At 39.2% G+C, this 14,099-nt stretch overlaps 1 protein-coding gene across 8 annotated transcripts in view; it reads right to left on the reverse strand.

The window, feature by feature from the left end:
* Nucleotides 1-14,099, reverse strand: part of ZBTB16 (zinc finger and BTB domain containing 16) — a 206,433-nt gene that overhangs the window by 100,665 nt on the left and 91,669 nt on the right. For 6 of the 8 annotated variants that reach the window (XM_073603106.1, XM_073603110.1, XM_073603108.1 and 3 more), the window contains exons 3-4: nucleotides 1,514-1,611; nucleotides 806-883 (exon numbers count right to left, since the gene is read on the reverse strand). In XM_073603106.1, the coding sequence (XP_073459207.1) occupies nucleotides 806-883; nucleotides 1,514-1,611 (176 nt within the window). The remainder of the gene's footprint in view (nucleotides 1-805; nucleotides 884-1,513; nucleotides 1,612-14,099) is intronic. The other 2 variants (XM_073603113.1, XM_073603112.1) reach the window with 1 other exon arrangement.

Consider the following 14,099-nt stretch of genomic DNA (forward strand, 5'->3'; position numbering starts at 1 on the left):
TTGTAAGGTCAGGCACTGTTGGACGAGGAGGCCTGGCTCTGATTCATCCCAAAGTTGTTGTATCGGGTTGAGGTCAGGACTCTGTGCAGGCCAGTTAAGTTCCTCCACCCCAAACTTGCTGATCCATGTCTTTATGGAACTTGCTTTGTGCACTGGTGGGTAGTCATTTTGGAACAGGAAGGGGCCCATCCCCAAACTGTTCTCACTAAGTTGGAAGCATAAAATTGTCCAAAATGTTTTGGTATGCTGGTGCCTTAAGAGTTCACTTCACTGAAACCAAGTCCAACCCCTGAAAAGCACCCCCACACCATAATCCCCCCTCCACCAAATGATGATTTGGACCACTGCACAAAGCAAGGTCCATAACGACATGGATGAGAGAGTTTGGGGGGGGGGGGAGGAACCTCATTGGTCTGCACAGAGTCCTTACCTTAACCTGACAGAACACCTTTGGGATGAATTAGAGCAGAGACTGCGAGCCAGGTCTTCTCATCCAACATCAGTGCCTGACCACAAATGAGCTTCTGGAAGAATGTTCAAACATTCCCATAGACACACTCCTAATCCTTGTGGACAGCCTTCCCAGAAGAGTTGAAGCTGTTATAGCTGCAAAGGGTGGGCCAACTCAATATTGAACCGAATACTTTTGGCAATACAGTGTAAATGTAATATATATATATATATATATATATATATATATATATATATATATATATATATATATATATATATATATATATATACACACACACACACATACACACATTTTTATTACTGTATATACGGTAGGTTCCTGCCTTCTCACCTAATATGTTTGAACCCTCAGATCTTACCAAACAAATATGCAGTGGGGCCTTGGACATGCTCTGTGTGGCTAGTAAACCTGATAAAGCAAAAACAGGAAGTGAGGGCACTGGCTCTATAAAATCGAACTTCTACCTTTGCACAGGAAAGCTACCTGCTTATACGGTGTATAGTTCTACCAGAGAGAGGAAACAGGGAGAAGGCACTATTTGCCAAGTTCTACAACTGGGTATGCATTGTACATTTCTAAAAACTTTCCCTTAAGCTGGCTTTTTTTTTTTTTTTTTTTAAGTCATGCTGGCAGTATGATATCAGCTACGACTCTAGGCAACTGATAGGAACATTAACAGTTTGAGGAAGTTGGAATCTAAATACCGGACATGAACCATGAATCATTATTGGACCCATGAAGAGCGAGAGTTGTGTGGAAAATTGGCCACACTACATGCAAATTTTCAACTTAGAGTGCAATTTACCATATGAATCTGGCACTGAAGTATGGGTTCCGGTGGAGTACAGGCTGCTGATGCCCAGCTGGCAGATGTTAACCTCAATCAAGTTATATGGCTTTTGGCTTGTCTGTATCCTGCACTCTCTATTATTTTTATGGACATCATTCTGCTCAATCTACAACACTGTTATATCAGCTTTGTGAAGTTGTAATATAGTGTGTGACATTTCAACCAAGTCTAATCAAGATGGCCCTTACCTGAATGAGCCAGCAAGTGCATTCGAAGCCTCAAACTGTCCAGGAACCTCTTCCCACACAGCTCACAGCCATATGTCTTCATGCCACTGTGAAGTTTCCTGCAGGATACAAAAAAAAAAAAAAAAAAAAAAAACACACCAAATATCACTAAAGGCCCACCAATGATGTATACTGTACATTCTGGTAATGTAAATTAAGCGAAGTTTGAGAGGTTATACACGTCATATACAACAAGCAAGATCAACACATGATCCAAAAAACAAACACATGACAGTCTCTTCATTACTGGGGATTTTTTTTTTTTTTTTTTTTTTTTTTTTTTTTTAAATGGACAACCAGGGTTTATCAAAAGTGAAATCTATGCACTTGTACCTATTTGTTCACTTCCACAGAAAAAAGCCCATGCTTAATATCACTCACAATGGGAGTTATCTTAACCTATAATTGTGGATATTGAGTTAAATTTGTATGAACCAAACCTGAACCTCACAATTATAGGTCTTATATAAAACTCTTCTCTGTATCTTTTTTTGGTTGTAAGCATTGATGACTTCACCTCTAGTTATTCTTTATTTAAAGCGACAAACCATATTAAAACAATACAAAAACAAATCACATTCCCCCAATAGACAAAAATGCCCACCCATCAAAAACACTCAATAGGATTTCCAATGCATACAACCCAACCATCCACCACCACACAACACACAAAACAAGACAAAATAAAAAGATAAAAGCAAATCAAGCTACACATCCAGCGAGTCTGCCCAGGCCAACACCCCAGAATCCCCCACACTAGATTACACTCTGCAGTACAAGATGTATTTCGCAGGGGGGGGGGGGATGCAACCGCAGAGCCCAAAACTCTTCTCTCTATATAAAAAAATCTCATGAAGGAATTGACCTGATTAGTAGCAAAATATCCCTGTATGAAGAGGAGTTCCTGTGATTCCTTGAGGCACTTGTTATGGCATCCTAGCTATAAAAAGAAATTTAAGCATCATTTACAATTCTAAAGCCATCTATGGCTATCAATTATGCTAGTAGTCATCAAGATGGCAATGGTAAAACAAGCCTATTACACACTTTATAAAGCCAGTAAAATACAAAACAAGAGACGTCAGAGTTCACATCCATAGTTAGGTTGGGGAAAAAAAAAAAAAAACGACAAGTCCATCTAGTTCAACCGTAAAAATAAATAAAAAATATCATACAATCCTATACCCATAGTGGATCCAGGAGAAGGCGAAAAAACCCAGCAAAGCATGATGCAATTTGCTACAGCAAAGGAAAAAATTCTGATCCCCTGAGAAGCAATTAGATATTCCCTGGATTAACTTTACCTATAAAATGTTAGTACCCAATTATATTATGTACATTTAGGAAAGAATCCAGGCATTTCTTAAAGCAATCCACCTAGCTGGCCAGAACCACCTCTGGTGGGAGTCTATCCCACATTTTAACAGCTCTTACTGTGAAGAAACCTTTATGTATTTGGAGATGAAGTCTCTTTTCCTCTAGATGAAAAAAAGAGTGCCCTCTTGTTCTCTGTGTTGACCATAGATTGAATAACTTAACACCAAGTTCACTATATGGACCCCTTAAATATTTGTACATGTTGATCATATCTCCTCTTAATCTCTTCGCAAGAGAGAATAAGTTCAGTTCCTCTAAGCTTTCCTCATAGCCAAGTTCTTTTGAGAACTGGTGCCCAAAACTGAACTGCATATTCCAGATGAGGTCTTACTAATGATTTACATTTATCAACATACATTGGAGTGCCTAATAATCAGACCCCTGGAGGTGCCGTTACGTCATCAATGGGTATTTGGCAGACAGATGAGCTCCTGATATGGCTTGATGCACAGTGATGGAAAACCTCTACTACATTGGTAGTCACAAAAAGAATAATCTGAAATCTACTGTACTATCTGATAAAATTGGTCATAAACCATCACTGGTGACGAATGTTAAGTTCTCATGAGTCAGTAGTATTCATATAGCATTTTGCAATACTTTGACCCTGTAAGCCTGAGATGTAAGAGAATAATGTAAAAAAAACGGTTGACCAAAGCAACTAGACTGCTCTCAGAAAATTACATTTGGCTGGCTGCTAAGGGCAGCATGTCCTCTTTTGCTCTAGTTTTCTTTAACCAGCCCTTTTTGCACACAACTTTGAGAGGCCGAGGAGTTTTAGCAACACACCATTACATACCTGTAACTACCAACACCTTACCCACATCCTCCTGCAATAACTGGAACTACTTAAATTTGTTCTTGACCAAAGTGGAATAATAACAAAACAAGTGTCATAAGTAGTAAAAAATAAACCCCTTTGAACAAACCAGGGTAATAAAAACACGCAATACATTGATATCACTTTCCCAAGCAGACAGGACAAATCTTTGGATAGCTGTAGTGTATATGACAAACATTGTGTGCTCTGCTTCATGAGAAAGAGCTGGCAGGGAATGGTATGAATTCCTGTGTCCTTGCCAGCCATCTCGAAAACTTCCGACGTTCCAAAGTAAGGAGGACCAAAACCCTTGTGCCGTAGTGTGCACCAATTTTCTCTACCAGCTACAACATAGTTTAAAGTAAAAATATAAGCAGAAGAACAGAGTCTTGCACATATGGTAAGCTGGCCACTGCCATGCAACTAATGGCAGTAGATGGGCAGCCCATTGGTGAACTGAAGGAGCACACAAGCCAGTCTGACATTGCTGCAGCTAACTGTGGGGCAATGGCTTAGCACTGTCAGGTGGAAATAAAGGATGTAGCACCAGGTAAAACTGTATATGGTGAGACATGACTGCAAACACATTTTGGGTCAGTATAGTGGCTAAGTTGCTAGCACTTCCACCTAGCAGCACTAGGGTCCTCAGTTCCAATCCCAACCATGACTCTACCTGCCTGGAGTTTGCATGTTCTCCCTGTGCCTGCGTAGGATTCCGCTGGGTACTTCGGTTTCCTCCGACACTCCAAAAACATGCTGGTAGTTTAATTGGATCCTGTCTAAATTTGCCTTAGGGTAGGAATATGAGTTAGGTACCTTAGAGATTGTAAGCTCCTTGAGGGCAGAGTCTGATGTGAATGTAAAATTATAAATATATATATATATATATATATATATATATATATATATATATATATATATATATATATATATATAATCACTGTGTATAATTGATGGTGCTATATAAGCACATGAAATAAAATACATGATGTTTTAACAGTCATACGTTACTTTACTTTTCCAGTTTGGGGGGGAAAAAAAAAATGGTGGTTAAGAAAAGTGGAGAAGATTTACACTCTGGCCTATGCTCAGCCTTGTATTGCTGATATTATGCTATCAATATTCAGCATCCTATAGATAATTTAGGATTACCATCACCTAAGGCTCTATTACCTGCTTTATATTTAACAGCTAAACAGGCATTCTAAATCTCCTCCTAAAATAGAGCAGACACAACACTTTCCACCAAAAGGACAAAGAACTTTATCTGTACAATAAAGGGAAACAAATAACAGGACAGTGGGATCAACTTGTCTCAATTAACTGATAAAACTCACAGATTACACTGACAGATTTGACTGATCTATCTGGAATTACAGCAGAGCCATGAATAATAATCATGGATTAGGATCTAAAACACCCCACTGGGGAAGAATCTGAAAGCACTAATGATTTAGGAAATAGCTATAATTTGGAGAGTGTGACTGCAATAAGTCTCTGAACAGCAGCGCTATTTGTCCTAACTATGCAGTATTTAAATAGAATTTCTTCCAAATTTAATTTCACCTAAAATAAAAATATGCGCACTGAGAGATTGCTTTACTTGTATTTAATTTATATTGACCCATGCACTTTTAAGAATTTTGACTGCTTACTGCAAATTGCAAGCAAACTGAAAAAAAAAAAAAAAAACTTAGCATCTGAGCAATGGCAACATAACTCATTGTAAATTAAAGTGATATTAAAAGGCATTTTTTTCCCCCTAAACAAAAAAAAAAAAACAAAAAAAAAAAAAAAGAGGAGTTTATACTTACCTGCTCTGTGCAACTATATTGAACAGAACAGTCACTTACCTCCTCTTTGGTGGGCCCCTGACAGCACGGTTCGTTCCTCCAAACGGTGTGCTTAAGGAGGCACCCATGAGGGCACATTTCTCAGATGGGCTGTGTGCACAGTTTAGGGTTTGGGGAGGCAGTGCATGGGGTGTGTATATTTTACTACCTTACAGCAGGGAATGCATACAAAAAAAAAAAAAAAAAAGTTTATATAGAGTGTAAAGCCACTTTAAAGGTTAGGTCCATATAATGTATAATTTTCTAAAAGTATTTATAAGGCAGTATGTTACAAAATATACAATCATCCATTACAGTATCTGCCTCAAAAGAAGCTTGCAATCTAGTGTCCCTACAACAATCCTATACAAAATCTCAGAGCCATCGCAGTGTGAGCAAAATGCTATTAACCTGTCCACATGTTGAGAGATTTGATATAGATCGAGAGATTTGATGTAGATCAAGAGATTTGATAGAGAGAGATTTTTTGTTTTATTATGTCCCATAACACCGGGGCGAATGTGGAGCAGCATGGGCCAGTACAATAGAAACTGGCCGACATTCGGGCCCTGTGTACTGCAGCTGGTCCAACAGCAGCTTCAGTCAAAGGGTCATGACCGAAAAAGGTCTGCCGACCGTCTCGCGGTGCGCTCTCGTGGGGGTGGGCCCAATGGAACAGTAGGTGAGTTTGCTGTACTAACATCAGATTGTTAGAATAGCGGCTCTGACCTGAGCGGCCAGTTTTTTTTCATTCAGCTTGCTGGGTTGAACAAAAAAAAGCTAGCAGTGTGTACTAGGCTTTAGGAAACCTACCACAAAGAGAACATGCAGACTTTGAGTTTGAATACAAGGCAGCCTGTGACTCGTACATAGAGGTATGCCGCCATGACTCATGGAGTATTGGCTAGGGGGGTGAGAGGGGCTAGATTGATAGGCTAGCCAAGGTGAGCATGCAACGTGGTACAACCTGACTGCCTGTCGCGAACAAGTTGTCGCGAGTGGCTGCTAGTAAGTATCACGGTCCTGCGTCCCCAGGAGGGCGGTCCGCACCGCCGCCACCAAGAGCAGACAATGCTCTGATGCATGAGGATGTTTTAGTACAATGCGGGCAGGAGAGCCCGCGTGCAGCTCGGGTCTGGGGGTGACGAAGTTGGCAAAATTGCGTGCCTGCTACCCATGGTTGCAGAAAGTAAAGTTGGCACCATGTAGGCCCTGCCTACCTATGTACTTAAAAAGTGCCAATATCCAACCGTTAAGAGAGAGGTGTGTCGCTGGGATAAGTGTGGCAGGTGTCACTGTTGGAAACCCAAAAAAAAAAAAAAATAAAAAAAAAATAAATAAGAGATGCGCTACGGTTGATGTTGGGGTGGTGCATGCAGTGCGTCATGTCAGTTACATACAGTATGTTGCAAGGGGTTTTTAGGCAACCGTGGCTCAGATTCTAATCTCAATATTTTCTCTTGATACATGACAAACCATTGCACCAACATCCTCAAACAGACAGCTAATTGTGAGAGTGTCTGCTGTAATCACATAATTCCGCTCTGAGAGTCCTGAAGAAAGAAGAAGAAGAAAAAAAAAAAAAAAAAAAAAAAAAAGCACAACACCACCACTACCTTTGCCAGATATTTCACCAACTACTGAAAGGCTGCAACCAGTGCTTGGGGTGGTCACAATTAAACCAGAGAGCCAATTACACAAAAAAAAAAAAAAAAATAAAAAAAAAACTTAAAGTTTTTGGTGCGTGTGCGAGATTGGCAGATGGAACCAGGAGTCCCTCCTGTCCATGCGAAGAAAATACTTATATGGGACTCTGGATTTGCTTTTGGAGATACCTCAATTAAAACTATGCTCTGGGTGGCCTGTACTCTGGCTTTTTCACCATCAGTTAAAGATGCATCAAAATATTGTTAAAGCTCTTTACATAGCTTTGTTTTAAAGCCAAGCAAAGCACTTTTTGCACCTGAAAGGTTTGTTCTTTTTCCACATTGCTGGCTCGGATTATCTTTTTGTTTTACGATTACTTGATTTCACCATCTGAAACCAGGCCCATTCACTAAATCCACCATTCTACAAGATAAGGTAAAAACAATTTGTCTATTTAATTTTTAAAGTGATGTCCTATTGAGAAAGAAAAAAGGTAAACAAAGCAAAGTCCAAGCTCTTTTATTACGAGTTGAGCAAACATCTTCTAGACAAGGTTAGTAAATGGATAATTCTACAGAAACAAATACTATGAGAAAAACTTATTTAACCTTCTGAGTCTTTAACCATTTAATTACCAAGTTATGTTCACATTGAGAATTGAATTAAAGTAAACCCTATATAAGAGGCAAAAAAAAAAAAAAAAAAAAATCTTCTATTCTTTTTAAGAAAAGCTTTATATGTGCCACTTTTTGATTTATTTTCACATTGTTACTTTTCCTGACTTTATAGCCAAGTGCCACCTGCCTTGTCCAATGAGAATAAACTGCAAGGGCAGTTTTACCAGATGGGTCGTTGGCAACTGATAGAGCTTAGTCATGCAGTTAGGAAAGTCCATTCTCTGCAAATCTGAAAATTAGAGGGGCACATTTTCTAACCACTAAAGCCAATAGCATCTTGTAGTGTTTCCTTTTAGGCAACATTTACATTAAAAAAAAAAAAGGAATAAAATGGAGTATTGGATCATTTTACTATGAAAACAGCTCCATAAGTACCCCTTAAACATGTCAGCCCCAATTGGTGTCATTTTAAATGAATTTTTCAAAATTGTAAGTTCTGACTTGCTTTCCATGGAACAAGCTCAAAGGCAGTAATCCTTGTCCTCTTTTTTTAACCAAATTATTGACTTATTGGTTCAGTACAATTAGGCAGTTTATTACTTATTTAAAATATTTTTTTAAATGCCATTAAAAAAAAAAAAAAAAAAGCACACACCCCTTTTGAATTCAGCAAAAGAGTGCCTGGAGTATGCAACGCTGAACCTGCCTCTGTCTTACCTCGATGGATATCTCAATACATTGTAGAGGGGGTTCAGGACACATTCCCTTGCTGCCAAGATTAGTCGGATTGCGCATTTGAACATGACAGATGCAGAGGCAGATACGGCAGCTGCAGACATGAGGTCGGGAGGTAACGTACCAATCAATACCTAGTTACAGGCTTCAGTTTGTAAGCGAGAGAAGATGAAACATGGCAGGCATGGATGCTCTATGTGAGATTATTACAGCCTAACAGATACTTGCTCAGGTAAACTCCACATGAATATTCCTTCAATGTGACCTTACCGTTACGTGATGAAGGCTGTAAATACCATACTCAAGAATCAACAATCAACTCTGCCGATTTACGCATTGACCCCAATACTGTGCAAAGTTTCATAGGCATAACAAGAATTGCTAAAAAGCAACCTTTGGAGGTACTCATGTCATTTCTACATGCTAAACAAGCCGCCTGTCTGTCCATCTGATGAAAATAACCGAATGGTCAATTTGGTTTAGTGAATACAGATATAGATCACCTACTCTACTGTCTATAAAATTCTATGCAAATACATTGACAACGGTTGATAGAATTATTCACTCTACCAAACAGAGTGGCCAAAGTATAAATCTTCTATATGCTAAAGAAAACAAAAACCAATAAAAAATGTATTTGCACCAATGACAGCTAAAAGGAACACAACAAAGTTCATTATTTCTAAATAAAAAAACAACTTTAAAAAAAAAAAAATGGCCTCAAGCTAATCCTCTCCTCACTGAGCATACAAGCACTGCAACCAACTGTTCTAATCAGGACAGTGGTAGCAGTTTTTCTTGATAGTGTGATGGAGGATGGCCAGATGTCATCCCAATCTTCTCCTACTTCTTTTACATAATGACACTTGGATGCACAACACAGCAGAGCCTTTGGTTGGTATGGATGACTCTTAAAGCTTCTTGGACCTTCCAGAACAAGTTTAAGGGGCTCAATGAATCTAACTGCAGTTAATATAAATCTATTGATCAAAATTTCAAATCCAAGACCTGTACACTTGGGCATTGCAGGACTAATAGGTCACTTGTTATCACTCTGACCTCTGAAATAACTGCGTTGATCTGAACATTTAAAAGGTTCTAGACCTAACTTGACAATTTTGCACCTGCCATGCTCCCAGTCAGCCTGTATTACAAACTGCATCCTGTTGTGGTTTTACCTCTTGTTGATCACCTCTGCTTGCAATGTCAAGCGACACTAGTGGAGGAAAACTCAAAGAGCTTCACCTGGAAGCATCAAGGATCTTAACGGACACCTCCTTGCCAAAGACTTAGGGCAGTCAGAGACTGTTGGCACAGAAGGCTTACTTTTGAATCTTACATTTGATCATTGGTTGTCTTCATTGGCAATTTTTGTCTTTCCAAACATATCACAATCAACTTGCTTAAGCAATTTCTACTTTATTCCATTGGTTTGGCGATTTAAAAAACTAACAAGTAACAAGGAAGAGCAGACAAGTACAACTACTAGCAGTGTAAAGACTCCTAAACACACTTCCCATGTGCACAATTTACCTGTGTTTTAAATTTTTCCAAGCCAGCTTTAACAGCCATTAAAAAGAAGAAGAACTAGTACAGAAATGTCAAAGAGTTCCAGATGCTGCCGACACCAAATCTTTAGGACCAGGCAAGGTGCATGCATTGCTTGGAACTCATCTCCAGCACCATTCTGCTGAGCAACCCTTAAGTCTAGATTTTGTATCAGCACTTTAAAAAATTGAGGCACACATAAGGGAGCCCCCTTCTGACTCGCATTGTGGGCCTAGGAAATAAATTTTAAAAGCTACATTATAGCTGGGCAAGGAACAAAAAATTAACCAGTACCATCACACAGGAGCCAGAATAAATATTTTCTGACACCTATGTAGCGTTAACAGTTATGCCAATTCTAAAAACAACAAATATTATCAAAGATATAAATTACATGCACAAAAAAGGAAAGAGTGCACATATGTTTCATTTGCATAATGCTCAGCTTACTCCTCTGTTTCAGATTATTGCAAAATATCATTCACTTGGATTCAGTGATGGTCTTAAAAAGCAGCTACAGCAATTATTGGTCTCAAAATTTGCTCTCATGGTTTTCAACGCAAACAATACTATTACCCAAACTACACACCTGTGCACTGAGTGTAAGGTTGACTTGTAAAAACTCTGATCCTTACATCTGCAGCTGTAGAGCCGGTGTTAACCAGCTGTTCATATCAGAACCGCATCTCTCACCATACAAGTCTACAGAAATGCAAAATCAACCTGAAGCAGGTTAACTGCAGGTCAACGGGTTCTGAAAGATCTTGGAAGTGGTAAAACTGGCGTTGAAGCCCTAAATTCCAGGTATGGCTAGTTTTACATAGTTACATTGCTGGATGATAAGATCAACGTAACTATGCATGCACCATACCTGGCCAATCTCCATAAAAGCAGGAAATAACGGTAGTAGGCACAGCTACTACAGTGATTGCCACAGGTTTCCAGGCCCTGTGCCATATGGTTGCCCAGCTGCTTTGCGAACACAGGAGGTCACTTGTTTGGCAGGAGCATCATTCAGAACACACTTTGCATTTTCTCAATGAAAGCAAAGCATTTTATGATTAGACAAAGTAGATATTGTGACATCACCACCCTGCCTTGCCATCTCATCTAATCAGAGAATGCTTTGCATTTAGAAAATTTTCTCTTCTACAAGTCTTCTCTGAATGGCACCTGTGCCAATCGAGTGACCTCCCACGCCCGCTAAGTAGCAGGGCAGCTACCAGGTCAGGACTCAGAAGCCAACGGCAATCACTGTTGTAGCGATGTTTACCGATTTGCAGCCCCAAAACAGTAGGCATTAGCCCTTAAAAAGTGCCATTCTCAAAAGCACTAGCAGCCTCTGTTCTGCTCTGCAAAACGTATTACACTAGGTCAGTGGTTCCCAGCCTCAGTTCTAAAGTACCCCCCGACAGGTCAAGTTTTCAGAATTTACTTCACCTTGCACAGGTTCATTAAATGAAGGTTTATGAGTATTTATGACTGCCATTCTATCAAAGGGAAATTCCCAAAACATGGTATGTTTGGAGTACTTGAGGGCTGGGGTTGGGAATCACTCTGCCAGGTCATACACACACATGAACAGGGTGGATATAAATCAATGATTTTTTATTTTTTTAAAAAAGAAAAATATTATAATATAATAAAAATCTAAAGATAGTTTTCTATTTAAGATACCTTAATAATATTTTTTTTGTAATTATTTAGAATCGATTTTTTTTATTTTTAATCAAAAACTTTAATAAAATGCTTTTAGAGTAAAAATCTAAAGATAGTTTTCGATTTAAAGATACCTTAATAATTTAATTTATTTTCTTCAGCATGAGGCTGAATTTTCTGCAATATTTAAATTTTTGGTAAACTCATTCAATGAATCCAAACTCCGCAAGCTGAAAACATGCACTGCATTGATGCATTCACACAATTTCACAATAACCAGAAGATAAAACAAAGTTAAGGAATATTCCTTTATCCCATGGTTTTGCAAATCTATGTACACTTCAAACTGTATGATTGAATCGGTTCCGGTATCGCTGTTTTACTAACCTGACAACTTATTATTCTAAATAGAATCTTTAATATTTGCAAACAAAATGAAGGTTTCCTATCTACCAGCAAGAATAAGTCCTTACATTTAAAGGGAGCCTGTCATTTCAGATCCATCATGGCAGCGCCTGTTAGTGGGCATCCACTCACCTGCTCTCACCATGTCCCTCACCTTGTTGTGTCATTGCCACTGCAGGACAGAGATGACAGTTGCTGTTTAAAAATTATTTAAATCAAGCCTTTTTACTAGAGACTTAAATCGCGATTTTAAAAATCGACTTGATTTAAATTAAATCCACCCTGCCCATGAACAGATCAATTCTGGAACCCTGAACAACAGGGCAGACTGATGGGGCTGTATATAGAAACTAGCATCACTTTGATGTTCACTTGGTTAATTACCTATAACTTTTTGACGAATACCCGGTACACACGATGAGATTAACTGGACGAATGAGTGTCCATTTTTTGTTTTTTGTTTTTTATTGCATGCTAGTCTCATATCGAAATGAAAAGGTTACTAAAGCTATGAAAATTTGCGTACGACAGAATAAAAATATTCGGGAAGTGATTAAACATATTGCATTGTATTTTTGGACAACTGTACTAATTAAAGTTGTTGTAATCCCTTTTGTCTTACTTTTATCTATAGGTAAGCCTAGAAAGCCTCATGACCGGCACTCAAAAGCTGCGTATGAACTAGCAGATTATCGTACCATTGCTTTAAATGTGGGATTTTTTTTTCAGACGATTTTCTGATAGTGTGTACAGGCCTCAACACACACACACTCCATAAATTAGCCTCCAGCTAAAATCAGTGGATCCACACTTCATGGCTTTCCGATGCAAGTATTTTGTTAAAAATAATGATGAAATGCCACCCCCAGGCTGCAGATCTTAAGCTCCGATTTTAACATTTAGTCCATACACTTCTGATCTCAGCCAATCCAGAAGAGGCCTGTAATGATATGCCCAGCATTAAGTGGAAGGCCGACATGACTGGGTGTGCAGCGTAGGCTATAGTTAGGCAGATTAGAATTAAATATTTAACCAATTTCAGTCCTCAGCGATTGGATAATAGTAAGGCGTGGTAAGCTGGGTTAGGGTGGGGCCAAAAGGTGGTCTAGGCAGTGAGGGGGAGTTTACCAGGGTCAGTTGGAGCAAGTGAATTTTTCCTCCCTCCCTCAAGTTCAGGGTTGCATTTTGTCCTTTACTTATGATTGCCTTCGCTGTCCTGGGTAGTGTGGGTTTTAGCAATGTTAATTTGTAAAGAGGGGGGTCGTTGGTGTCATAGCAGCGGGCAGGGGTCTCAGGATTTTGAAGGTGGGCATGGTCAAAATTTTCTGTGGAGAATGGTGGGAGGGGCTCATCTTTGGTTTGGGTACCTTCCCGAATTAAGTGACGTCAGTAAGACGAGAACGGTGTTGGGGCTGTATCAGGTGGTAATGTGTAACAAATTGTCCCCGAGCCGGGGTATTTGCGGCTGGGGGCCGTAATTTAAAAATGTAACTTTATACAGCATATTTGGTAGACCATGCTCGTCTCCAAATACCTGCTCTAAGACAGTCAGTTAGTATGAATATTATTTATGGTTTATGTTTTTCTTTGTTATTAAAAGGCTGCTATGGCCATTTAAACACATGAAAACTTTGGTGTCTTATTCACATAAAGTTGGGGAGTAAGTATTAAGTGGGTCACGGCAGCCGGTAAGTCTGCAATATACCAGTCATGTCACTGTAGACAGAAGGGAAGCAAGTGCATGAAACCCTGCACTGTTCACCTAGGACTTTTCTTTGCATTGAAATGAGACAAATGTGGACAAAATAAAAAGGGTCTACAGAATCAGGCAAAACCTAGAGCAGGGATCTCCAAACTACGGCCCTCCAGCTACATGTTCCACGAGGCATTGTAAAACTCTGACCTTC

This window comes from Aquarana catesbeiana, linkage group LG10 (genome assembly GCF_042186555.1).
Source record: "Aquarana catesbeiana isolate 2022-GZ linkage group LG10, ASM4218655v1, whole genome shotgun sequence".
Lineage (NCBI taxonomy): Eukaryota > Metazoa > Chordata > Amphibia > Anura > Ranidae > Aquarana > Aquarana catesbeiana.